This window comes from Miscanthus floridulus, chromosome 8 (assembly GCF_019320115.1).
Source record: "Miscanthus floridulus cultivar M001 chromosome 8, ASM1932011v1, whole genome shotgun sequence".
In the NCBI taxonomy this organism is placed as follows: domain Eukaryota; kingdom Viridiplantae; phylum Streptophyta; class Magnoliopsida; order Poales; family Poaceae; genus Miscanthus; species Miscanthus floridulus.
The window spans coordinates 39711928-39737000 of NC_089587.1; the positions used below are offsets into that span (position 1 = coordinate 39711928).

A 25073-nucleotide genomic window follows, 5' to 3' on the forward strand; every position below is an offset into this window, starting at 1 on the left:
AAACGGCTGGATCATAGGTAGAAGTAAGAACAAACCTTTGGACTTTCAACTGCTTGAAGGTGTCTCTCTCCGTCTTGTTCCAAAACTTGAGGTGCTTCTCCTCTAGCAGGATGTTCCTTTTAGCTGATGATGAACGAGGCGGCGCTCCAACAACGGGGGATGGAACGTCGATTTGCATGTCGGCGCTCGCCCTGGAAGACAAGCTTCTCGTAGAACAGGACGATCTCGTGTGCTTGAGCTTGCCCAAAAACTTGCTCATCTTCCTCCCGACGAGGGTTTAGAATTTTAAGTCCACCGAACTAGTCTTCTCTAGTTGCATTTATTCTTCAGGTGCATCAATCGGTCTCAGAGATGGAGACCTTGGTGGTTGCACTTGCTTCTCGTGCCACTTCAATTTAGAGCATTGTTCCAGTCTTGGTTTGAAGGCAAATTGCTCTTCCTTCCCATTGATATGGAATTAGATTTCTCCGGCTCTAACATCAATGTGTGCATTTGTAGTGCTCAGGAAGGGTCTCCCAAGTATGAGGGGTGTCTTCATGTCTTCCTGCATGTCAAGTACTACAAAATCCACCGGAACAAAGAAGTTTCTTATTTTTACCAGAATATTTTCGGCGATTCATGTAGGGTAGCGAACTGATTGTTCGGCTAGTTGCAGGCACATCAACATTGGCATGAGTGTTGAATAGTTGAGCTTGTCAAAAACCATCTTGGGCATGACACTGACGCTAGCGCCAAGGTCGCATAGTGCATGCTCAAAATTGTAGTTTTCGATCGAACAATCGATAGTGGGACATCCTGGATCCTTCTTCTTGACAGGTGATGTATTCAGGATGGCCACACTACACTCCTCTATTAACTTGATTACTTCCGTGGTGGGTAGTGGTTTTTTGTTGTTCAAAATGTCTCTGAGGTACTTCGCATAGGTGGGTATCTGTATGGCATCTAGCAGAGGGATATTGATATATAACTTTTGAATTACCTCTACGAACTTACCAAACTGCTCATCCATTTTGGCTTTTTGATTTCTGCGTGGAAATGGTAGGAGGGTGGTGTCATGAAAATCTTGCATCATCTCCTATGCTTATGGCTTGACTTCTTCAACTTCATCGTCCTTCTTCTCCTCTTGTATTGCTACCGATGTCTTACCTATCCTTGTCGGATATGGGGGATCATGAGTAGACTTGCCACCTCTTGTGGTTATGGCGTTGCCCTTTTCAAGGTTAGTGGTAGAAGGCAGAGCAGCAGCCAACTGGGCTAACTGTAATTCTATATTTTTATTATAGCTAAGTTGGTCTTTTATAGCAGAAGAAAAACTGTCCATTTTAGTATTTATGTTTTCTAGGACCTTATCATTGAAAGCAAGCCTTTTTAGAAATATTCTCATTAATCTTAACTTGTTCTAAGATCAAATCTCTCAAGGATGGTTGTTTACGATTAGAAGGATGGTTGTTTACGATTAGAAGGATAATTTCCTTGGTAATTTGACCGTTGTTGTCGTTACCCCCATCCTTGTCTCTGTTGTCGTGGAGTTGAATTGTTGATTACAATGCTTACATCTTCTTGAGATTCAGGGAAATCAACCCCCAAATATTCTCCACATATGTTTTGGGTATTAAAAGCATCGTGAATGGCCTAGCAGTCTTTCTTGTAATTGGCTCGCTGTTCAAGCCAATTCAACAAGACATCCATCTTGGTTGACAGTGCACACACCTCTTCTGGTACTTCTTCGCTCTTATTGCATGCTTGAATATTGCATGAAGACCAGCCTTGATTAGAGGCTATCTTTTCCATGAGAGCTTCAGCTCTTCCAAGGGTGAGTGACATAAATGATCCTCCAGCAGTAGCATCTAGTTGTTCATGAGCTTTCTGAGTTAATCCATGGTAGAAACTTTGCATGAGCAACCAATCTTCCATTCTATGATGAGGACAATCTAAAATATATTCTTGAAAGCATTCTCATGCCTCTGGAATGGTCTCCCCTTTTTGCTGTTAGAAATTGGAAATCTTTCCTCTTAAGGCGTTGGTCTTGCTTATTGGGAAAATTTTTGCTAGGAAGGCCTTCAAACATTTTGCCCATGTGTTGATGTCATCTTTATTGATGTAGAACCACTACTTCGCCCTTCCCACAAGCAAGAATGGAAACAAGTGGAGTAGTATGATATCTTGAGCAATGTCCTTGATGGTTATTGTGTTCCTAACCTCTAGGAAATTCTGAAGATGGGCACTAGCATCTTCATGTGCCTTTCCGCTGAATGGGGTAGCTTGCACCATGTTGAGGAGGCTTGGTTTGAGTTCGAACTCAAGGATGTTGGTTTTGAGTGTTGGTCTAGTGCGAATGTTCTCAGTGCTTAGAGTAGAGAACTCATGTAGAGTCTTGTCAGCCATACCTTAAGAAACTGGTGTTGAGCTTCCTCTTAATTGACTTGATTCTGATTGAAAGTTGTCAGTGAATCACAACCAATCCTGTAATACCCTATATAAGATATAAACAAAGACAAACAAGGGTAGGCCTGCTAAAGCAGAGGTGCTAGTTATGATTTCATCAATAAGTATTTATTTGATCAATTCTCTTAGCCTTCTACCCCTCGCTAGCAACGGCGCCAGAAATGCTTGTTGGTATTTCTGAGCATCACTCTTTACTAAGTTGTCATCCCTAGCAATGATGCCAGAAATGCGTTGTTGGTAATTATTGAGAACACTTGTAAATATATATATATATATATTAAGTAATGTGCAAGCGCATAGATAATGTACCATTGTAGCATTTCACCCGGGAGTATACCAGGTATCGTTATTTATATTTTTCCAAAGGGAGGAGCGATGGGGCGGCTAGAGATATTGACAAATATGTATACTTATGATAAGATCATTAACTCTCATACTTTAATATGGGTAAGCCAAATGATAAATAAATGATAAGTGTAAATCATTGATAGTAATCCAGAGATAAAAATAGATACTCATAAATGTAGTATGGCTAGGCAGGAGATTAATTAAGAGAAAAGATTCCTAAGTCATTTCTTATTTACTAAGTCTTTTGAACACTCTAGTATATACACTTTCATCTATAGCATAATGAACTCTTCATCTATTGTCGACAGAATATCATCGGCAATCCTCCAAGGGGTATCCCACGAAGGTAGATTGATCGGCAGAGATGCGTGTAATAAAAAACAATAAGGCAACAGAGACACACGGGTTAGACAGGTTTGGGCTGTCAGCACGACCTAATACCCTACTCCTATGGCCTGTTGGATTGTATTGGCTATTGTATGATATTGTGTGTGTTTGGAGGGGGTCCCTGCCCGCCTTATATAGTCTGGGGGGTAGGGTTACAAGTCGGTTAGATCTAGGAGATAACCTATCAGGTTCATAAACCTAGGGTCCCTCATGGACCAGCTTCCCAACAATGGCTTGGCCCAGCAGACAATGTTACAAACGACGCGCAACTCCTGGGCCGGCCCAAAAACCTAAACGATAGGCCAGAAGGACGATCCAAATCTCCAACCGGAAGGCTTGGCCGAGGAGGAACGACGCCCGCTTCTGACTCCGGCTCACCTCTCTGACCGAAAGAAGAACAATGCTCGCTTCTGACTCCAGCCCACCTCTAGACAGCCTCTCCCACCAGAAGTCCTGGCCAAACACCACTTCTGACTCTGACCCGCATCTCTGACCGGGGATGCGCCAAACCCCTGCTCACAGCTCTTCTCCAACTGGCACAATCAGAGCTGGCTGGGACCAACCGACCGGGGACACCCGCTCGGTAAGGACTAGGAAACGGATGGAGAAAGTAAGGCAGGTCACTCAAGTCAACCACAATACCAAAGACCGTACCCTATACACCTGTAGGACAATACCCTACGACCTTCCCAAGCAGTGTTGTAGGCGCCGACATTTTCCCTACAGTATTGTGGGCGCCATCAACTCCCATACCAGACAAACACAGTAAAGGCTCCCCCCACATGCCTCTAGGCATCAACAATGTTGTGGGCGCTGACATTTACTATACCAGGCAAGCACGTTAAAACCCCTTGCATGCCTCCGAGCATCAATAGTATGGTAAGCACCGACGTCTGCCATACCAGAAGAAGACGACGCAACCTCCCACATGCATTGACATTAATAGTGTTATGGGCGCCTATAATCATCTTGTACCCGACGGCGTGGGCAACAAGACTTAGCATACGTACACTCTCTCCCTCTCACTTGTAAGGCCATCCCCTTCATATATAAAAGGGGATGCGCTCTCTCCCAACAGAGAGATCCCTCAGTTCACTTACATCGATTCACTCTTTGTAGCTTTATACACTCTAAAGCCACGCAGAGCACACGCTCAAACACTTAGCACATAGCAGAGCTCCCATCACTCTCGGCTCTTTAGACTAGAGTCTGACCGGACCTCTTATACCCCCCATCTTTCTCCCTTTCGTTTGTAACCCCACAGCAAACTTTGAGCACCTGAGCTCAGGAATAAAGTCATCGACCGACTCAAACTGGACATAGGGCTCGTTGCCTGAACTAGTATAAACCCTGTGTCATTGAGTGCTAGGCCACCTTCGATCACAACGCACAACAAAACTACAAATATTTACGTGTTAGTCATTTTCTGCATCGACATAACTAGAAAGTAATAATAGATTACAGGAATCATGGGATCATACGTATCCTAACAGATCTCATAGTATCTTCATGATATCTTCCCAGTGTCTTGCAGGACACGCCGAGCAGTGTCGTGCCCCATAAGGCTTCGTCTTATGGGCTGGGCCACCCCTAGGGGCACAGCCCATGTGATTTGCCATGGGTATACGGGATCGTACCCCCCACAGCTAGTCCTCAAGTGCCTTGTATCCATTGTGTAATGCTGTCTTGAGCTTGTCCGAGCAGGTGCGAACAAAGCTGAGCAGTCAAACTCATGGTCCGACCACCGTGATGAGTTGCCGAGCAGTTGTGAACCATCAGCGAGCAGTGTGAACCATCACCGAGCAGCTATGAACCATCGTCGAGTAGTGTGAACCGTCGCCGAGCAATGTATCCCAAGTTACGCTTGTCATAAGGATGTAAGGAGCTCAAGTCCATAATTGAAAATTTCCTCGTAGTGGACCAAGTGTGCCCACTTAGAGTCCATCCATGAGAAAGGGAGATAGTCTTCTCCAACTTTAGGAGGCGCGGAGTCTTCTATATTAAAGCAAACACACTCACCGTGAGGTGAAGTGTGCCCACTTAGTCCCCGAGCTTGACAGTAGGTGACGTAGTCACATGGTGTCAGGGTCCAAAGTAGAAGAAAAATAGAAGACCAACTGAGCAGGTAGCCAATTCCTAGGCATAGCCCTGAGATGAGAAAAGCACATTCACCGTAAGGTGAAGTGTGCCCACTTAGTCCTCGAGCCTGACAGCAGGTGATGTTGTCACATGGTGTTAGGGTCAGAAACAATAGTCAATAGAAGAAAGTCCCCAGTGCGGTGAGGAACCAAGTCATATTGATGACACAGTCCCCGAGCAACAAGTGGAAATCTTGGAGAAAACAAATCATGGAGAAAAACCAGAGTAACGGCTATACAGTAGGAGTTACTGAGCCTTAATGGATTGCGGAGAAATCGGTGAATATTCGGTGAGCAGTAACAAATTGCGGTGAAAATGGGCATTACAGGCTATAGTTGCGCGAAAGCCCATGTAATGGCCCACCACGTCATTTTGGAGAATTCGGAGAGGCACAAATCGTGGAGCGGTTTCCCAAAAACCCTCGAATGTAAAAAGTGGGGGGAGTGTTTTATAACTGCGCCACCGTACTCCGCGCTCCCACCTTTGCCACTTCGCTACTTCATCTTCCTCCTCAGCCCTCGCACTTCCAGATTCATACACGCTTTCATCGCCAATCCCAAACCAGATCTGAGAGGTGGCACCGAAGAGAGGAGTTGGAAACCCGAAGAAGACGACCGCTGGAGCCAGCCGTGATAATGAGTGGGTGCCGTCGCTCATGGGGGAAGCGGAGATCAACAAGATGGTAGAGGCGGGCATTCTTCCAAACCATGTCACCGCTGGATGGCGGCCGACCAACATTGAGCCCTACCCAATGCCTCATACAGATGAAGCTGTAGTTTTTGAGGATTACTTCTGGCGTGGATTGGGAGTTCCTGTTTATCCTTTTTTGAGGGATCTATTGGAGTTTTGGAGACTTAGTCTGTGCAATCTGCACCCAAACACCATCTTGCACATCTCTATCTTTATCCATTTCTATGAGGCGTATCTCGGAGTTCTTCTCCATTTCAACCTCTTCTGTCACCTGTTCTGGCTAAAGAAGAAGGGCGGTGGCGGTTCAAGAGTGGTCGGCAGCATGTATCTTCAACTCCGCGACGGAATGGCCAATGAGTACATCACTGTACAGCTGAACACCTCGCTGAAGGGGTGGAACATCAGGTGGTTCTACATGAAGCAGAGCCATCCCACCATCCGCTACGACATTGACCACGTCCTAGAGAACCAGAGGAGCTGGTTGGAGAAGCCGAGCAATGCTGACATGGAGCAAGTGAGGGAGCTCCTCGGCCTAATAAAGGGTATGAAGATGAACGACGCACTGGTGACAGCGAGCTTCATAGTGTGCCGCGTTCAGCCCTACAAGGAGAGGGTCCATGTGGGCTTTGACTTCAAGGGGGACACCGATAGCACCCGAGAGAGGACAGAGAGGCTAACGAGGGATGATTTACTAGAGCGGGCCGTAGAGCTATTTGCTCCAAATGCCTTGTTTAGCGTGTCAGGGCAGACCCAGGACTTCAACTGCATGAACCCGCCTCCTCAGGTAAACATCTTAGTTGCTTGTTCCTGATCCTTTTTATCCTATACCGTTGTCGAGCAGTGAACTAATTCACTTGTGGAAAGATCCATTCGCAGGAACAAGCGGCGTACTTCTCGGGCATGCCGAGGAGCGATTAGCAGAAGGCAGTGGATGCCCAGCCAATAACTCAGCTTGAGGAAGGTGCCGTTAGTGCCTCATCAGAGTCTGAAGGTGCGGACACTGGTCGAACGAAGAGTACCCCTCATCCCAGATGTCAGAGAAAGTCTGGGGGAAGAGGGCAGCGATAGATGAGCTAACCTAGAAGAAGAGGAAGACGATGGGTGTGGTTCCTTGCAAACCGAGCAGCATATCGCTTGGCGGTGACTAGACCACTCAGACGCAGAGTGTGGCGATGTCCGAGTGGTCGGGTGACGATGAGGCTCCAGTGGCTCCTCCACCGAGCACCAAAGTGCCTCCATGCAACACGCGCACGGAGGTGCAATCAAAAGGAGGGGAGGTAGTCCCCAAGCAGCAGGCAAAGGGAGTCCCCGAGTAGCAGGTGGAAGAGAGGCCAACGGCGGAGGCCATGAGACCTCCACCTCAGGGTGCGTGGGTTGACCCTAGGGCCGTGCCTAGGGGCTCGGGTAGGCATTGCCGATTTAGAAAAGTGTACTGAGAGGCCGACATGTAAGTATCCTTGCCTTGGACTTATTTTGTTGTCGCGTCCTTATCTTTGTGGCGATTGATGAGCTAATCTAATGCAGAGCGAGGCGTATGGAGGATTTGAATCCGTCCATCTAGGCCAGCGAGTAGCCGGGGCTGGTCCCGATGCGGAGGCAATGGTGGCAAACCCTATCCCAAAGTCCCTGGGCGCTTGGTGGCCTACAAAGGAGTCAACTACCACTGCTAATGAACTTGGTGGTGGAGAACAGTTGGCGCCGATGGTTGACAAGCCGGTGGCGGTACCCGGGCCAACAGCGGGAGCCGTCGGGTCTTCGGAGGCAGAAGCTAGAGCTATCGATGCTACGCTAGAGTCTAGAGCGGAGAAGCCAGTGGTGCTAGAGGAGCAGACAACGCTCGCTAAGTCATTGAAGGGCATGGTCAGACACACTGTGCTGCCACTGAGCCCCCTAGTGGTGCCCCCAGCTATGGAGGAGAACAAAGTGGAAGAGATTGAGCATGAGGAAGCTCGCCCTCAAGCCGTCCGGATCCTCCACAATCGGGGCGATGAAGTTGTGGTGGTGGAAGAGGAGGACACCACCACGGAAGTCAGAAGACTAGAGTCCACCCTTTCCACGACGATGACGCAGATCAAGGTTAGTATTGTGTCTTCAATGTCTGTCTGTGTCATCGGAGATCGGGGTTCTTCATAATCTTATTGCTTTTGTAGGGCATAGCATGAACTGTCGAACAACGGTGACAACTGATCAAGAGGATGGAGCCCCTCACCGAGGAGAATGAAAAACTAAAGGAGGTGGTAAAGCTTATGGAGAAAAATGTCCAGAGGGCCCAGCACGAGTGTGATCTTACCGAATCCAACACGCGGGATCTAGAATACCAGAAGGGCATCCTATCCGAGCAGCTGACGACCATGTCCGAGCAGTTACAGGGTAGCTCTGAGCAGCTGAAATGTAGCTCCGAGTAGCTAACGAGTCTTTTCGAGCAGCTAGAGCACAAATCTGAGTAGTTGAGAAATGCCTCTGAGTAGAGAAAAGGTATGGTGGATCGATGAATTTGCTTTGCATTGCTGAACAGTCTTATTGTTGTTGACGACCGTTATGCTTGTAGAGCAAGACGTGGAGCTCGGTCAGTTGCGCCAAGTCATTGGTCAACTCCAGGAGGAGGAGAAGAAAGCCTCTGGTCAGGCAGAGAAGTTGGTCGAGGAGCTGAAAGGTGAGTACTTCATGACCGAAGTTATTGCTGAAGTGACTTCTTCATTTGACGCATCCTTTTGGTGTCTGCAGAATACCATCAAAAGACCAAAGCCTAGTTCAACATGCTGGAGTAGAAGGTGTAGACCCAAAGGTGAAAGCTCGACGCCATGGTGGCTGAAGTGAGGCCGATGCTTGACTGCATCAACATGGAGGCTTCTCCTTAGCCCGACGACTGGCCGCCTCATCCGTACACCAACATCGACAGGTGTAAGGCGGCATGGGAGAACTTCAAAAGCTTCAACCATGATGCCACTATCTCCGCCATGACCCATGCTCTGGTAGTAGTCCGGTCTCATTACCCTACCATCGATCTGCGAGCGATAGGGGCCAGATTTGCTAGAGGCACTGGTGCGATGAAGTAGCAGGAGCTAGAAGATGAGGTGGAGGACATGGAGAAGAGGCTGGCCGGAGACGTCGACCTGTTTGGCAAGGTGGACAGAGAGAGCCAAATATAATGACCTGCTCGGAGAGTGATCTATAACAGCTGGAGAGGATAGTTAAAACACATGAGGGCGTAGACAATCATTTATGTATATGTATAAATGTTGTAAAGTGACATGTGCATGTTTATGCAGTTTGCCAGTATTTCTTCAAAAAATCATTGTAGTGTTAACCCTAATGCAATTATACGTGGTATAAGTAGCATCCGAGTAGTTAGTTCTTTACTAGGCTCTTGGCCTTGGCTAGCCCGTATTCCATAACATCGAGCACGGAGCCCGTGCACGTGTAAGAGGAATAGGTGTGACCAAGGAACCATAGCCGACCACCCATAACGTAGAGCGCGAAGCCCATAGCATGTTTAGGGAGAGATTGGAGACTAGGTCTTCTCCAAAGAGCATAGAATAGAGCATGTGCTGCTCGGCGGTTGGTGAAGTGTCTTGGAGATATGGAGAAACATGGCGGAGTGTTTATGGAGATCATGTATTGGAGTTTGTTAAGGAGTAGCTTAGAGCTAACGACCGCAAATGGAGATTAAACCGTAATGGAGAAATAATGGAGACAAATTATGGCGACAAAAATTTCATTCATTATGGAGTGGAGAGTACATATCTGGAGCATTTCAAGGACAGAAATGTATCAGGTGCTCGATGTGCCATGAATTGTGAATATCGATTCCGTCTAAGTCACATAGCCGGTAAGACCCTAGTCGGGTAACCTCTTTGACCACATAAGGCCCTTCCCAGGGGGAGGAGAGTTTGTGCATCCCTTTAGTTTTCTGTTTTTATGGAGAATGAGGTCACCGACAGCAAATGAATGACCTTTGATGTTGTGGTTGTAGTATGTCCGCAAGCCTTCTAGGTATTTGGCTGTGCGGATGCAAGTGATCAGGCGTTCTTCTTCGGCCCTATCGATGTCTTCTGTCTGAACAGCTATGGCTTGCACTTCATTATAATGTTCCACCCTAGGTGCTCAGAAGGCAATGTTCGCTAGTAGTATGGCTTCTGAGCTATAGACCAAGAAATATGGAAACACACCGGTGCTGCGACTAGCTTGAGTGCGCAGTCCCCAAACCACAGCTGGTAGCTCTTTGAGCCATCTGTCTAGATGCTTTTCCTCTTTTTGATATAGCCTCTTTTTGAGGGCATCAAGGATCATGCCATTCTCCCATTTCACCTGGTCGTTGGCTCTAGGATGGGCAATAGAGACATATTTGATAGAGATGCATCGGTCTTCGTAGAAGTCCCAAAAATGATGACCAGTGAATGTAGTTCCGAGGTCAGTGATAATGTTATTTGGGAGAACGAATCTGTGGATGATATCTTCAAAGAGCTCGACAGCCTTCTTTGTAGTAGCCGAAATAAGCGGTTTGTATTTGATCCACTCAGAGAACTTGTCAATGGCAACATACACGTACCGAAAACCACCTGGCGCTGGCTTAAAAGGCTTGATCATGTCCAGTCCCCAGCATGCAAAAGGCCAGGAAGCTGGGATGGTCTGCAGTTCTTGTATCGGCACGTGTATCTGCTTGGTGAAAAAGTGGCATCCTTCACAACGTCGGACAAGGTCTTCTACGTCGGTGATGGCCGTGGGCTAGTAAAAAACTAGCTCAGAAGGCTTTGCTGACAAGGTTTCTCGAGGCCACGTGGTTGCCACAGGAACTAGAGTGAATTTTGAGAAGTAGTTTCACTCCCTCTTCTTGGGTGATGCATTTCTGTAGTATCCCTTCCTTGGTTCTTTTCCCATCAAGTTCTCATCTACCAGCACGTAATGCTTGCTTCGATGGATTAGCGTTCAGTTTTAGTCTTGTCAGTGGGTACATCCGTGTTGGTGAGGTACTTGATGAATTGCACCCTCCAGTCGGCGGTCGGTGAAGGTACTGTAAGTACCAACTGCTCGATGGGGGGAATTTCTTGAACTTCCTTCTCTTCCTTAATAGATGATGTAAAGAGGTCTTGATTGAAGACCCCCAGCGGAATCACTGTGTGAGAAGAGCCTATCTTAGATAGGTGGTCGGTGAGCTAATTTTGATCTCATACCACGTGGTGGTACTCGATACCGTAGAACTTCCCTTTGAGTTTCCTAATTTTGGTGCAATATGAGTCCATCTTCCCACTAGAGCAAGACCAGTCTTTGTTGAGCTAGTTGATGACCAGCGCGGAGTCTCCGTATACCATGAGGCATTTGACACCGAGCTCGATGACTATACGGAGTCCGTGGAGACATGCTTCATATTCGGCGGCATTGTTGGAGGCTGAAAAATGTATTAAGAGAACATGTCGGAGCTTGTCTATAGTCGGCGTAATGAATAAAATGCTAGCACCAGCACCATTGATGTTAAGGGCACCGTCGAAGTACATCACCCAGTGCTTAGGGCAAGTAGCGAGGATGGGCTCTTGGATCTCGGTCCACTCAGCGACGAAGTTAGCGAGCGCCTGTGACTTGATGGTGGGCCTACTTCTGAATTCAATGGAATAAGTGCCAAGCTCAATAGCCCACTTGATGATGTAGCTATTGGCCTCTTTGTTATGGAGGATGTCCCCCAAAGGGAACTCGGTGACCACGGCGATCTTGTAATACTCGAAGTAATGGCGGAGCTTGCGTGATGTGATCAGAATAGCATATAGCAGTTTCTGAACTTGAGTATAATGAGTTTTGGGCTTGTTAAGGACCTCGCTGATGAAGTAGACCGTACGTTGCACCTTATAGGTGTTGTCACAGAACTGACCAATTTATAATAGAGGGGCGAAGTTATCAGGTTGATCTGGTAATTTTACCGGGGCTAGGTATCGATGTGATATTGGGAATGAACTGGATGAGCCGTCATGGAGTGCTTATCGATACATCGACTAGGGTAGTTATGCTCAGAGATCCGAGCAATCAGGAGGGTTTTCTAGTACAGTTACCCAGGGACATCAATCTTTCTTACACGACCAATGCGGTGCAAGCAAAGTCTCTAGCAGATATCCCTGTCGTGTGTGACTTTCCAGATGTTTTCCCCGATGATTTGCCTGGATTGCCCCCGGATCGAGAAGTAGAATTCAAGATAGAGTTGCTTCCTGGTACAGCTCTCATCTCTAGAAGGCCATATAGAATGCCTCCTAATGAACTAGCTGAACTTAAGACCCAGTTGAATGAACTGCTAAAGAAAGGCCTTATCCGCCGTAGTTCATCTCCGTGGGGGTGCCCAGCCATCTTTGTGAAGAAGAAGGATCAATCTCTACGCATGTGTGTAGATTATAGACCCTTGAATGCAGTTACAATCAAGAATAAGTACCCTCTGCCATGCATAGATATCTTATTTGATCAGTTGTCTAAGGCAAGCCCCGGAGCATATTAAGCCTCCCATGTTTTTACAAATACATTGAGTATCTTTTATTGTTGATGATGCATTAAGTATAGGAATTGGTTGGAACCAATTGCTGCATTATATATCCTTCCTTGTCCAGATATCGCACTGGAATCCTATTTAAGTTCAGGAATGGGTTAAATGCTTAGCCATGCTTAGTGCGGTAGAAGTCAGGTGATTTCCTGTCACCTGCGAGCTTTAGGATGAGGTGGATCACGGTTGGCTATATTTGCTATCGTGGAAAAGAACCATGTGAATAATGAATTAAGACCGGGCGGGGTCTTGTGTAGGTTTGAACATAGTGACTCCGTCTGAGTCGTTTAAGGACCGATACGCTGTATGTCCTCATGTCATGTTGAACGCAGCCTAACACTTAGCTGGCCGGATAAGTCGTTCCGACCGCGAAGCCTAGTAGCTCGACTCAGGCCGGGGATGCGAGCAGTGGCGACATTCTAGAGGTAGTAAGGATGTGCAGAGAGCCATTGGCATAAGTCCAAGGCAGGTTAGAGTCCCGAACAACCTTGGCAGAGTGGTTCTCTGAGAATGTCGATCTGTTCGGACTCGCGACTCCTGAATCGTACCAAAGGTGACTTGTTGCGACCCTGACGGGGGAAGCAGGGTTTGTGTTTAGGAATACCCCTCCAGCTGGATAGGAATCGATTCGAATCGCTGTCTCTCCCGAATAGTGAGAACTTGACTGAGCAGCGGCAACGTAGATTCAATTAATTTAACGATATGGTTAAATGGATGATGATAAGGTTGCCACAATGAATACCTGATATGGTTATTAATGTTTGCACCCTAATAAAATGATTGCTTAGTACATGTGCTAATATAGATGACAGGTTAATGGCTAAAAAGTCACTGCTAGTTCAGGTTAAGAGTTGATCATTATTACTTATGCGTTTCTGCAAAAAGAAAGTGTCAGCCAGCTCCACTACATTAAGCTATGCATAATCCTTGGTGTCATTTGTTTGGTTTTCGACGGGTAAGTCTAGCTGAGTACATTCCTGTACTCAGGGTTTATTCCCTCTTGTTGCAGATGACCTCCTATATTAGGGATTCTGCAAGTATTGTCTCTACCCGGCGGGTGATGAGGACTAGATCATGGGCATGATCTCCTTTCTCTTATCTGAATGCTTTTGCGGGCCGTGATCAGCAAACCAGTATGTGTATTTGAACTCGGTGTGTGAGTTAAACTATTTGCTTCCGCATGTTTTACAAGACTTGTTTTGTAATAACAATGACTCTGTGATGATGTAATCTATTTGCAAACATCTATGAAATGTTGTAACGTACGATATGTTATGTTGGATTACTGTGATCTTGGTTGTATGCAAGTTGGTTTGAAATCCTTTGAGATTTCGGTTGAGTACCGGGTTTATATGGGCTCAAGTTCGAGAGTTTGATCGTTCCGGCGATTGTTTTTGTACTTGTGCTCTTATAAATTGGTCGGTTCTATGACAGCTGGTATCAGAGCTAGATTCAACATTAAACATGTCTTACGGCTATTTAAAACAAAAGCTTTTGTTGTAAAAAAATGGTTTTCAAACTTATAATTATATATATAAGTGTTCAAAAATCAAAATTTTTATGGTATACTGGTGATCACATCCCTTATAGCCCACTTAAGGACTTCTAGGTGGCTTATATATAATTACTAACTTGGGGGAATTGATTGTCTCTATTTCATCGTCCATGCGGCGTGATATTGCATGGATGCCATTCGTTTGAATGGTAATGTATGGATCAATTGCCTCTACGCTAAGGTAAGAGTGAGTTGTGAGAGCATGACCATCCAACCGTCGGTCTAGGGGAGAGCTAGTTGTGGTTACTGGAGTATTTACATGTTGCATACATGTATATATGAAAGTACTTAATTGTGGGTACATTTGTCGGGTAGTTTGGATGCCGAAGTATATATATCGGGGGATGTATATATGGAAAGTATCTTAGTACTGCTTGTGTAATTAGCATTATATCTTGTTGGGTTGGGCTGCAATGAAGTTGTTCTACAGGTACGCTAACAACGCACCGTGTAGATCGACTAGTTACCGCTAATTGAGAGAACGTATGTATGCCACCGTATATTCCGCTAAAGCTTAAATTTTCTTAGGTTTCTGAGGACATACGGAACGAGCATGCATCATATTCACTCATGACATTCATATTGCATTACTCCCTTCCTTATAATTGCTTATCCCAAGTTTAAAGTGCAATCTCTCAGCAAGAAGTTGAGGAGATTCACGGTATTGCAAATTATCGTCTGCAACAGTGGGGTCAAACCACACGCGAGAGAGACGAGCTTCTTAACCAGTGGATGAACCTCACTATTGAGAGAGATGAGGCTGCACAAGAATTGGATCGTGTGACCCATCACAGAGATGCTTCTTTAGAGTTAGAAGAAGAGGAATACCCAGAAGAAGTCCAAGGTGTCTCCGATGTGGACAGTAATCACTTCGACGAGTAGTTTGTTAGCAAGTCTCACTAGTTAAGCTTTTGCAATCATACTTGTAAAGTACCTTAATTTACTCCCTTCGGGATGCGTATCATAATGGTGAAGTTTAAAACTTGTCATGTTGGAATGCACTGCGTATGGCGCTAGTAATCTACTTGATGATGTGGTGATTGGGGAATGAATTATTGTCTCTGTTTATTGTATGAAGCTTTCATTCTCATCAGTAAATTCAGTTTGGCACGATTATATTGTTCCTCTCCAATATGCTGACATCATCAATAATTACTGGTTGCGCATTGTGTAGATGCCTCGTACTCGTTCCACCGGTGCGAGTGATGATGATGATCTTCCGCCACCACCACCCACACCAACGGAACTAATAGCAATGCTTGCGGAAGGACAGCGCACTATGGCCGAGGCCCTCCATACGATTGCGAATCGTGATGGCCGTGGTCCACGCCAAGGACCGGATCCAAATCAATACAGTGATTTCAAGGATTTCCTTGACACGAAACCCCCAATCTTCAAGGAGGCTGAGGAGCCTCTACAAGCTGATGAGTGGTTGAATACTCTCGAGCAGAAGTTCCGTCTGCTCCGCTTGACTGAGGTGCTAAAAACTGAGTACGCATCGCACCAACTTCATGGGCCTACTGGCATCTGGTGGAGTCATCATCGGTCCACTATGCCTGCTAATGCCCAAATCACTTGGGATCAGTTCAAGTCTGCTTTCAGGGGAAATTACATTCCTCCTGGTCTTATGGCGATCAAACATACAGAGTTCATGAAGCTGACTCAGGGAAACAAGAGCCTGAACGAATACCTGCAAGCTTTCAACAACCTTGCAAGGTACGCCACCAAGTTTGTGGACACCGAGGCTAAGAAGATTGCTAGCTTCAAGCGAGGACTTAGCCCCAAACTGATGAAGACCATAGGAAATTGCAAGTGCGCTCATTTTAATGAGTTTGTGAGTGATGCTTTATCGCAAGAGAACAACAATGCTGTATATGCGGCTTCGAAAAGTCGTAAGAGGGCCTATGAGGCGGGTGCCTCACAATCTAAGGCTCCCATCACACAAAGGACTCCATTCCGTCCTCCAGCGTCAGCCGCCAAGTTTCGCCCACCACAGAAGAAGAATCCCGCCAAGACTGGGTTTCGCAAGGCATTTACAGTTGCTCTTCCCAAGGGCACTACCAGTCAGGGCAGTTCCAGGGCTCCACCAAGCAACATGCCGTGCTGGAACTGCAACAAGACAGGCCACTGGGCAAGGGAATGCCCCTACCCTAAGAAGAATAATTACCAGGGTGGCCGTCAGGGACAAGTGAACCACACTAATATTACTGAGATTCCTTCAGGAGAGGTAGTGACTGCCGGTAAGTTTCTGATTGACCAACACCCCGCAGTTGTACTATTTGATTCAGGTGCTTCGCATTCCTTCATTAGTCCATCATTTGCATCCAAGTTTATGCAGAAAACATATATTGTTGAGGGTGAGGGTTATTGTATAAGGGCTGCCAGTGGTATTATCCCAACCAAGCTGGTAGTTGGGGATGTACAATTTGTGATAGAGGGGCGAAGTTATCAGGTTGATCTGGTAATTTTACCGGGGCTAGGTATCGATGTGATATTGGGAATAAACTGGATGAGCCGTCATGGAGTGCTTATCGATACATCAACTAGGGTAGTTATGCTCAGAGATCCGAGTAATCAGGAGGGTTTTCTAGTACAGTTACCCAGGGACATCAATCTTTCTTGCACGACCAATGCGGTGCAAGCAAAGTCTCTGGCAGATACCCCTGTCGTGTGTGACTTTCCGGATGTTTTCCCCGATGATTTGCCTAGATTGCCCCCGGATCGAGAAGTAGAATTCAAGATAGAGTTGCTTCCTGGTACAGCTCCCATCTCTAGAAGGCCATATAGAATGCCTCCCAATGAACTAGCTGAACTTAAGACCCAGTTGAATGAACTGCTAAAGAAAGGCCTTATCCGCCGTAGTTCATCTCCGTGGGGGTGCCCAGCCATCTTTGTGAAGAAGAAGGATCAATCTCTACGCATGTGTGTAGATTATAGACCCTTGAATGCAGTTACAATCAAGAATAAGTACCCTCTGCCACGCATAGATATCTTATTTGATCAGTTGTCTAAGGCAAGCCCCGAAGCATATTAAGCCTCCTATGTTTTTACAAATACATTGAGTATCTTTTATTGTTGATGATGCATTAAGTATAGGAATTGGTTGGAACCAATTGCTGCATTATATATCCTTCCTTGTCCAGATATCGCACTGGAATCCTATTTAAGTTTAGGAATGGGTTAAATGCTTAGCCATGCTTAGTGCGGTAGAAGTCAGGTGATTTCCTGTCACCTGCGAGCTTTAGGATGAGGTGGATCACGGTTGGCTATATTTGCTATCGTGGAAAAGAACCATGTGAATAATGAATTAAGACCGGGCGGGGTCTTGTATAGGTTTGAACATAGTGACTCCGTCTGAGTCGTTTAAGGACCGATACGCTGTACGTCCTTATGTCATGTTGAACGCAGCCTAACACTTAGCTGGCCGGATAAGTCGTTCTGACCGCGAAGCCTAGTAGCTCGACTCAGGCCGGGGACGCGAGCAGTGGCGACATTCTAGAGGTAGTAAGGATGTGCGGTGAGCCATTGGCATAAGTCCAAGGCGGGTTAGAGTCCTGAACAACCTTGGCAGAGTGGTTCTCTGAGACTGTCGATCTGTTTGGACTCGCGACTCCTGAATCGTACCAAAGGTGACTTGTTGCGACCCTGACAGGGGAAGTAGGGTTTGTGTTTAGGAATACCCCTCCAGCTGGATAGGAATCGATTTGAATCGCCATCTCTCCCGAATAGTGAGAACTTGACTGAGCAGCGGCAACGTAGATTCAATTAATTTAATGATATGGTTAAATGGATGATGATAAGGTTGCCACAATGAATACCTGATATGGTTATTAATGTTTGCACCCTAATAAAATGATTGCTTAGTACAGGTGCTAATATAGATGACAGGTTAATGGCTAAAAAGTCACTGCTAGTTCAGGTTAAGAGTTGATAATTATTACTTATGCATTTCTACAAAAAGAAAGTGTCAGCCAGCTCCACTACATTAAGCTATGCATAATCCTTGGTGTCATTTGTTTGGTTTTCGACGGGTAAGTCTAGCTGAGTACATTCCCGTACTCAGGGTTTATTCCCTCTTGTTGCAGATGACCTCCTATATTAGGGATTCTACAAGTATTGTCTCCACCCGGCGGGTGATGAGGACTAGATCATGGGCATGATCTCCTTTCTCTTATCTGAATGCTTTTGCGGGCCATGATCAGCAAACTAGTATGTGTATTTGAACTCGGTGTGTGAGTTAAACTATTTGCTTCCGCATGTTTTACAAGACTTGTTTTGTAATAACAATGACTCTGTGATGATGTAATCTATTTGCGAACATCTGTGAAATGTTGTAACATACGATATGTTATGTTGGATTACTGTGATCTTGGTTGTATGCAAGTTGGTTTGAAATCCTTCGAGATTTCGGTTGACTACCGGGTTTATATGGGCTCAAGTTCGAGAGTTTGATCGTTCTGGCGATTGTTTTTGTACTTGTGCTCTTATAAATTGGTCGGTTCTGTGACAGGTGTGCTCAGCCTCCTTGCGTTCGACGACAATAGCTGTGCTAACGACGTGAGAAGTGGTGGCAATGTAGATTAGTAGGGTTTCGTCTGGTCGAGGTGCCGTCATGATCGGAGGCTTCATTAGAAACAACTTAAGCTGCTCAAAAGTTGTATCTGCCTCCTTCGACCAGGAGAAACACTCAGAGGTCTTGAGGAGTTTGAAGAATGGTAGTCCCTTTTCATCGAGGCATAATATAAAGCGAATGAGAGCAGCCATGCAGCATGTAAGCTTCTATATGTCCTTTACGTAGGTTGGCCATTTCATGTTGGTAATGACGGAGACCTTATCAGGGTTGGGCTCGATGCCACGGGCGCTGAAAATGTAGCCTAGGAGTATGTCAGATGGAACTCCAAAGATGCACTTTGAAGGGTTCAACTTCCATCTGTACCTTTTTAGGTTGGTGAAAGTTTCTTCGAGGTCGGCGATGAGATTATCAGCGGTCTTGGACTTGACGACCACATCATCAATGTATGTTTTGACGTTGCGGCCTATCTGTTGATTGAGGCATATCTAGATGGCCCTTTGGTAGGTCGCCCTAATGTTCTTGAGTCCAAAGGACATGGTGGTATAGCAATACGCACCAAAAGGCATGATGAACGACGTCTTGATCTGGTCGTCTTCCTTGAGGGATATCTAGTGATAGCCAGAGCAATAATCGAGGAAGGAGAGCAATTCGTAGCTGGCGGTGGAGTCTACAGCCTCGTCTATCTGAGGCAGACCAAAGGGGTCTTTAGGGTAGTGTTTGTGGAGATCAGTGTAATCAATACACATTCTCCATTCTTTATTCTTTTTTTTGAACGAGAATAGGGTTCGCTAACCACTCAGGATGATACACTTCTTTAATAAATCCGGTAGCTAGGAGTCATTTTATTTCTACCCTAATAGCCTCCTTCTTGTCTAGTGCGAATCGTCGGAGTTTCTGCTTGATTGGTTTGGCGGTCGGCGAGACATTCAAGGAGTGCTCGATCTTCTCCCATGGTACCCCCGGCATGTCCGTAGGTTTCCAAGCAAACACGTCGGTGTTGGCACGTAGGAAGGAGATGAGCGTGCTTTCCTATTTGGAGTTGAGGTGAGCCCCAATCTTCATGGTCTTGGAGGGGTCGTTGAGGCCGAAGCTGACCTCCTTGGTTTGCTTGGACTTGGCAGAGGCACGTGGAGGCTCCAACACTGGGATCTCCAGGTCATTAGTGGGCACCATCTTGGCGTCGGTGACCATGCTAGCCATCTAGATGGAGAGGTCGGTGACTTTCACGAGGGCGAGACTCTCTGTCTCACAGGTGTAGGTGATGGAGAGGTTGGCCCATAGGGCCAGGACTCCTATAGGTGAAGGCATCTTTAGCACTAGATAGACGTAATGCGGTATGACCATGAACTTGGCCAGAGCTGGCCGACCAAGTATGCGTGGTAGGCGGTGTTGAAGTCAGCGATGTAGAAGTTGATGTGCTCGATATGGTAGTTGCTAGCCATGCCAAATTGTACCAGGAGAGTGATCTCTCTAAGCGATTTGGATGCCCTACTAGGTACCACACCCCAGAAGGAGGAGTTAGAGGGTGTGAAGTCTCCTATCCTGAGTCCTAGCTCCTTTAGGGCTCCAGCGAAGAGGAGGTTGTGCTTCCATCATCGATGAGTACTTTCCTAAAAAGCACTTTCCTGATGGTTGCATCAAGAACGAGGGGGAAACACAAGTGTAAGGGATGTCCACCCACTGGTCAGCCCTACTGAAGGTGATGGGGACCTCGAACCAGGGGCGATAGCTGGGGTTGGCGACGGCGTCTTCCGCATTGACAGCGAGCACCCGGCGGGCGGTGAGCTTCCGATCTCTTCTACTCTCAGTGGTGGTGAGGCCCTCGAAGATGGTGGTGACCACTTTGTTGTGATCCTAGAAGGCGTTGTTGTTGCCCCCAGGTGGTCGATGGCCTCCGGCTCTGTCGCTGTTATCGACGTCTGGCTTTTTAGCCTAGAACTCCTTAGCCAAACAAGACAGTCCTTCATCTTATGCTTGCTGTTTTTGTGGAGAGGGCATAGGCCTTCGAGGATCTTCTTGTACTACTCATCATAGTTGTGCTTGGCGCGAGGTTCATCAATGACGGCGACAATGTGGTCTGGTCAACGACAGCGATATTGACCAGATTTGGACCCTTTTGGCCAATCATGGCCACTGCCCCGATGGTGACTACGATCATTGTAGCGGCGGTCACTGTGGCACCGATCATCGGGTTGCTCGTCGCTACGGCGCATTGGGCGATGAATGCTCGCATCCTCATTGAAGCATACTTCGGCCACTTCAGCCACTTCGCCCACATCCTCATGATCGGCGGTTGTTATCATCTCACCGATTCCCTTAGGCGGCTTGCGATTGAACTTGGAGCGGAGGTCGTGGTGATGGAGTCCTCGAACGAAGGCGATGATGACCTCAGCTTCTATGATATTAGGAATAGAATTCCTCATCTTAGAAAAGCATTTGATGTAGCCACGGAGGAGCTCGGACGGCTTCTGGTAGATGCAGTTCAGATCGTGCTCGGTGTCCGGCCGAGTACACGTAGCCATGTAGTTGTCGATGAAGACCTTCTTCAGCTCTTCCTAGGATCTGATGGAGTCCGGGGCAAGGCTTGTGAACTAGTTCATCACAGTTGGCATGAGCATGATGGGAAGATAGTTTGGCATGATGCTGGTATCTCCCTTGACGGCGCGCACAGCAGTGGCATAAGCTTGTAGCCACTGTGTGGGGTTCATCCGTCCTTCATAGGGCTCAACCCTAGTGATTTTGAAACCATGGGGCCACTAGAGTGTCCGGAGTGCCCTTGTGAATGCTTAGGGCCCTTCAGGATCATCGCCGTCATGATCTATGGTGTTGCCAATGTTGAGTGGCTGGAGGGCTAAGTCCGGATTACCGAACTCTTGCTCGTATTCTTGACGACGACGTACCTCTTCTTCATGGCGGAAGAAACGACACCCTTTGATATGACGCCATGCATCTCAAAGATTGTTGAGGTGTGCTCGGACGTCTTGTTCGACTTCCTAGTCATGTTGGTGCAGGTGGTTGACGCGGTTGCCCATAGCCCCCCTAGAGAGGTTGTCCATCATCGCAGTGTTGGTCGGCAAAATGACTTCGGCTGGCATGGCGATTAGATCTTGGCGCGGCGGATCGGTAAATCAAACTCGTCAAGTAGGAAGGTCTTTGATCCTAATGGATCTCGTTGACCTAGCAGTGCACCGCGTTAAGCTTGGTGGGGACCTTGGTGACTTCTGGCATTTATGGAAGCCGAGCTAGCTCATTAGCAGCCACGACCAAGTTGACGCTTGGGGTTTTGTAGACGTCATGGCCATCAACATAGACAAATTCATTATCGAGGTTGCATTGGAGTTGGTGTGGCCTTCCTTGCGAGTCGAGCTGATCGTTGCAAGCAGCCTCGGCTAGCACAAGGGCAGCTTCATTTGCTCAGCACTACACATGGTTGGCATTCCTATTGACGTGGGTGGCATGGTCCTCCTTGGTTTCCCCATCCCATGGGGGGCTATCAACGCTAGCGTTGAAAATTCTGCCTCCACGGAAGGGAGGAAGAGGAGGTTGTACGGAGGTGGTTTCAACGACAGTCTTCATAGAGCCCTGGGACTCAGAGTCTAGAATTTCCTACAGGATGGTTTGGAGGGATGCTTCGGGGTGTCGGCCGACATGTAGCATGTTGATAGCCGGTGAGAGCTGGTCGGCGATCTGGTCGATGAGAGGATGGAGATCTCCCACCTAGTCAGCAAATTTGCCCCTTAGGGCATCTTGATAGGCGACGGTGATGCTGGTGAGCCCAAAGAGTAGGGTCATAACCCCTGGAGTTTCCTGATCCACCTCCAATAGATCTGAATCAGAGGGTGGTCGATGTTGGAACAGAGTGATCAAAGCCGATTCTACGATAGAGAGGCAATCGGCGAGCTTCTGGCCAACCTAATTGATGGATGCGATCAGATCGTCGTTGTTGATTTGCCCTCTTGGCTAGCGACAGAGTGGGCAGTGAATTGTCGGTGAAGGCGACCTTAGAGGCGGTTCCAAGATTAGATATGCAGTCGCAGGTGTTGGGGTGATCGGTGCAGTATTGATCTGCACCAGCTCAATAAGCTCTCCGACTTTGTCAGTGTTGATGATCCAGGAGATCGATTTGACTATGAAGATTTGGCTGGGCTGTGGGAGGGACGAAGAGCCTACAAAACATACCATCTTGTTTGACATAGAAATAGCACGCACACCCCTACCCGACGCGCTAACTGTCAACAAAATATCATCGGTAGTCCTTCGAAGGGTATCCCATGAAGGTAGATTGATCAACAGAGATGCGTGTAATCGAGAACAAGAAGGCAACAGAGACACACGAGTTAGATAGGTTCAAGCCATCAACATGATGTAATACCCTACTCCTGTGGCATGTTGGATTGTATTGGCTATCGTGTGATATTACATGTGTTTAGAGGAGGTCCCTGCCTGCCTTATATAGTCCGAGGGGTAGGGTTACAAGTCGGTTAGATCTAGGAGATAATCGGAAAGTAATAATAGATTATAGGAATCATGGGATCATACGTATCCTAACAGATCTCTTAGTATCTTTAGGATATCTTCCTGGTGTCTTGCGAGACGCACCGAGCAACGTCGTGCCCCGCAAGGCTTCATCTTGTGGGCTAGGCTGCCCCTAGGGGCGCAGCCCATGTGGTCTACCGTAGGTATTCAGGGTCGTACCCCCACATCTACGCATAAGGAACATTACTAAGGAAGATCAAGAATAGAGCTTGATTTCCTTCGCAACCAGGTTCTACTTGTTCTAGAAACGAGTGGACTATAAAGGACTCAATGAGAGTGTCACACTCGTGATCTACCACATGGCTCGGAGTGTAGAGTGCATCTATAGGTAAACAATATTTAAGCACCACGCTTACATAATGTCGACCACTTAACTCACTCGAGTACTGAGCTAAGCGCTTTGCGAACATATGCATAAATTCATTATCAATCCTGACTATATCAAGTATACCACCAAAGCAAACTAGGAACATAATAAATAGAAACATAGTATTGAAGTAGCACAAAGTCACAAAATATAGAGAGATACAATGGCTTTACCAGCCTCCAGACGGTGAATCCGGAATCCTGAGCAAAATCCCAACTCTACTTAAATCTTGCTAGCTAGTCTGTACTAAAACTTGAAGAATTGGAGTTCTATTCTCTTCTCTGTGGAAACCCTAATTTCTAATCTAATCCTGGCTTATGATCGAATGCCTTAGGGAGGGGGGTAGGGGCTAGTATATATAGACCGGAGCATCAATTCTGCACCCTCAGATCAAACCAACTTGAAAGAACGGCCTAGATGCAATCTAGGAGGTGGTGGAGAATCGACGTTTGAAGGAGGAGCTGCCAGGTGGGGATAGGAGGCCGACTGACCTATAGGTGGGACCAATCGGCCCCACCTAGTAGTGCCTCGAGCTAGGTTGTGTTGGAGTGCCCTCTGGAGTCCTCTGGAACCTTCTGGTGCTATTCCCATCGCGGATAATCACGATTTAATTTGCCCTTTAGGTCCACCTTGATGGTTTTTTGGATAAACCCTGCTAAAAACATAGATTCACCAAAACTCATGGAAATTATCAGTTTAAACCCCTAAGTCTGTGTTGGTGATGCATTATTTCAAGTTGCATTGATGGTTCATAATGGATGATAACTACCGTCAACAACCCTTCCGTCGATGTTAAGTGTGCAGTGTCATTTGTTAAAGGGGCCTTTGTAACGATTGTTCACTGTTAGGATCCTACCCTATAGTGAATGAATTAGGTACCTTGCTTCTAGGAATCACCCTACCTGGGATGACATGCGATAGTCAATCTAAATGTCGGTAATTGGCTCTAGGTCAAAGAGACGTGAGCCATCCGAGTAGGAGGCGTATCTCATATTAAAACAATATAGTCCGATACTCGGTGTATAGAGTAAAACTATGTGACGAGTGAAATTATCATAGTTAAAGATGTGTAGCTATGTTGGTAGTCAGCTTTATATCTCGTATATGATATTTAAAAGGTTAAATAAAGGTGTATACAACCGCTAAGTTGTGTACCTTGCAAAAGAGTAAAGACATATGCATCTAGCGAAGAACATTGACTCTGTATTATTAAAGAATCATGAGTACATAGACTAGAAGACTAAAAATACTTATAAAAAACAAACTACTTAAATACTATTAAGCATAAAATCTCTATAACTGGTCGATGTTCCAAGAGTTAGGCATAAGATCGCCGTCCTCTGTGATTAACTCAAAAGAGCCTGGCCGAGTGACTTTGGAGACAATGAAGGGACCTTCCCAGGAGCTGAGTCACTTGTGTCGTCCTATAGTATTCTAGATACGCTTGAGGACTAGATCTCTGACTTGAAAGGTGTGGGGGCGCATGTTCTTATCGTAGTGATGTCACAAGCCTTGCAGG

The 25073-nt window shown here is 46.6% G+C and overlaps 1 protein-coding gene and 1 non-coding gene across 2 annotated transcripts; both read left to right on the top strand.

Moving 5' to 3' along the window:
- Positions 1-1912: 1912 nt before the first annotated feature.
- LOC136478601 (small nucleolar RNA R71) lies at positions 1913-2019 on the top strand. The gene has a single exon (XR_010764324.1). It is a non-coding gene; the product is annotated as a small nucleolar RNA R71 (small nucleolar RNA).
- Positions 2020-7710: 5691 nt separating this feature from the next.
- On the top strand, positions 7711-18662 carry LOC136468910 (uncharacterized). The gene is made up of 4 exons (XM_066467311.1): positions 7711-8085; positions 8202-8379; positions 8558-8662; positions 18589-18662. The coding sequence occupies exons 1-4, from the start codon at positions 7711-7713 to the stop codon at positions 18660-18662; spliced, it is 732 nt and encodes a 243-aa protein (XP_066323408.1).
- The last annotated feature ends 6411 nt before the right edge of the window (positions 18663-25073 follow it).

Excerpts from the sequence above, each read along its gene's own strand:
- LOC136468910 (XM_066467311.1), top strand. The coding sequence starts at position 7,711 with ATGGTTGACAAGCCGGTGGCGGTACCCGGGCCAACAGCGGGAGCCGTC. Across the intron at positions 8,086-8,201 it reads CGACGATGACGCAGATCAAG|AGGATGGAGCCCCTCACCGA; the intron begins GTTAGTATTGTG and ends CAACTGATCAAG. Across the intron at positions 8,380-8,557 it reads CATGTCCGAGCAGTTACAGG|AGCAAGACGTGGAGCTCGGT; the intron begins GTAGCTCTGAGC and ends TTATGCTTGTAG.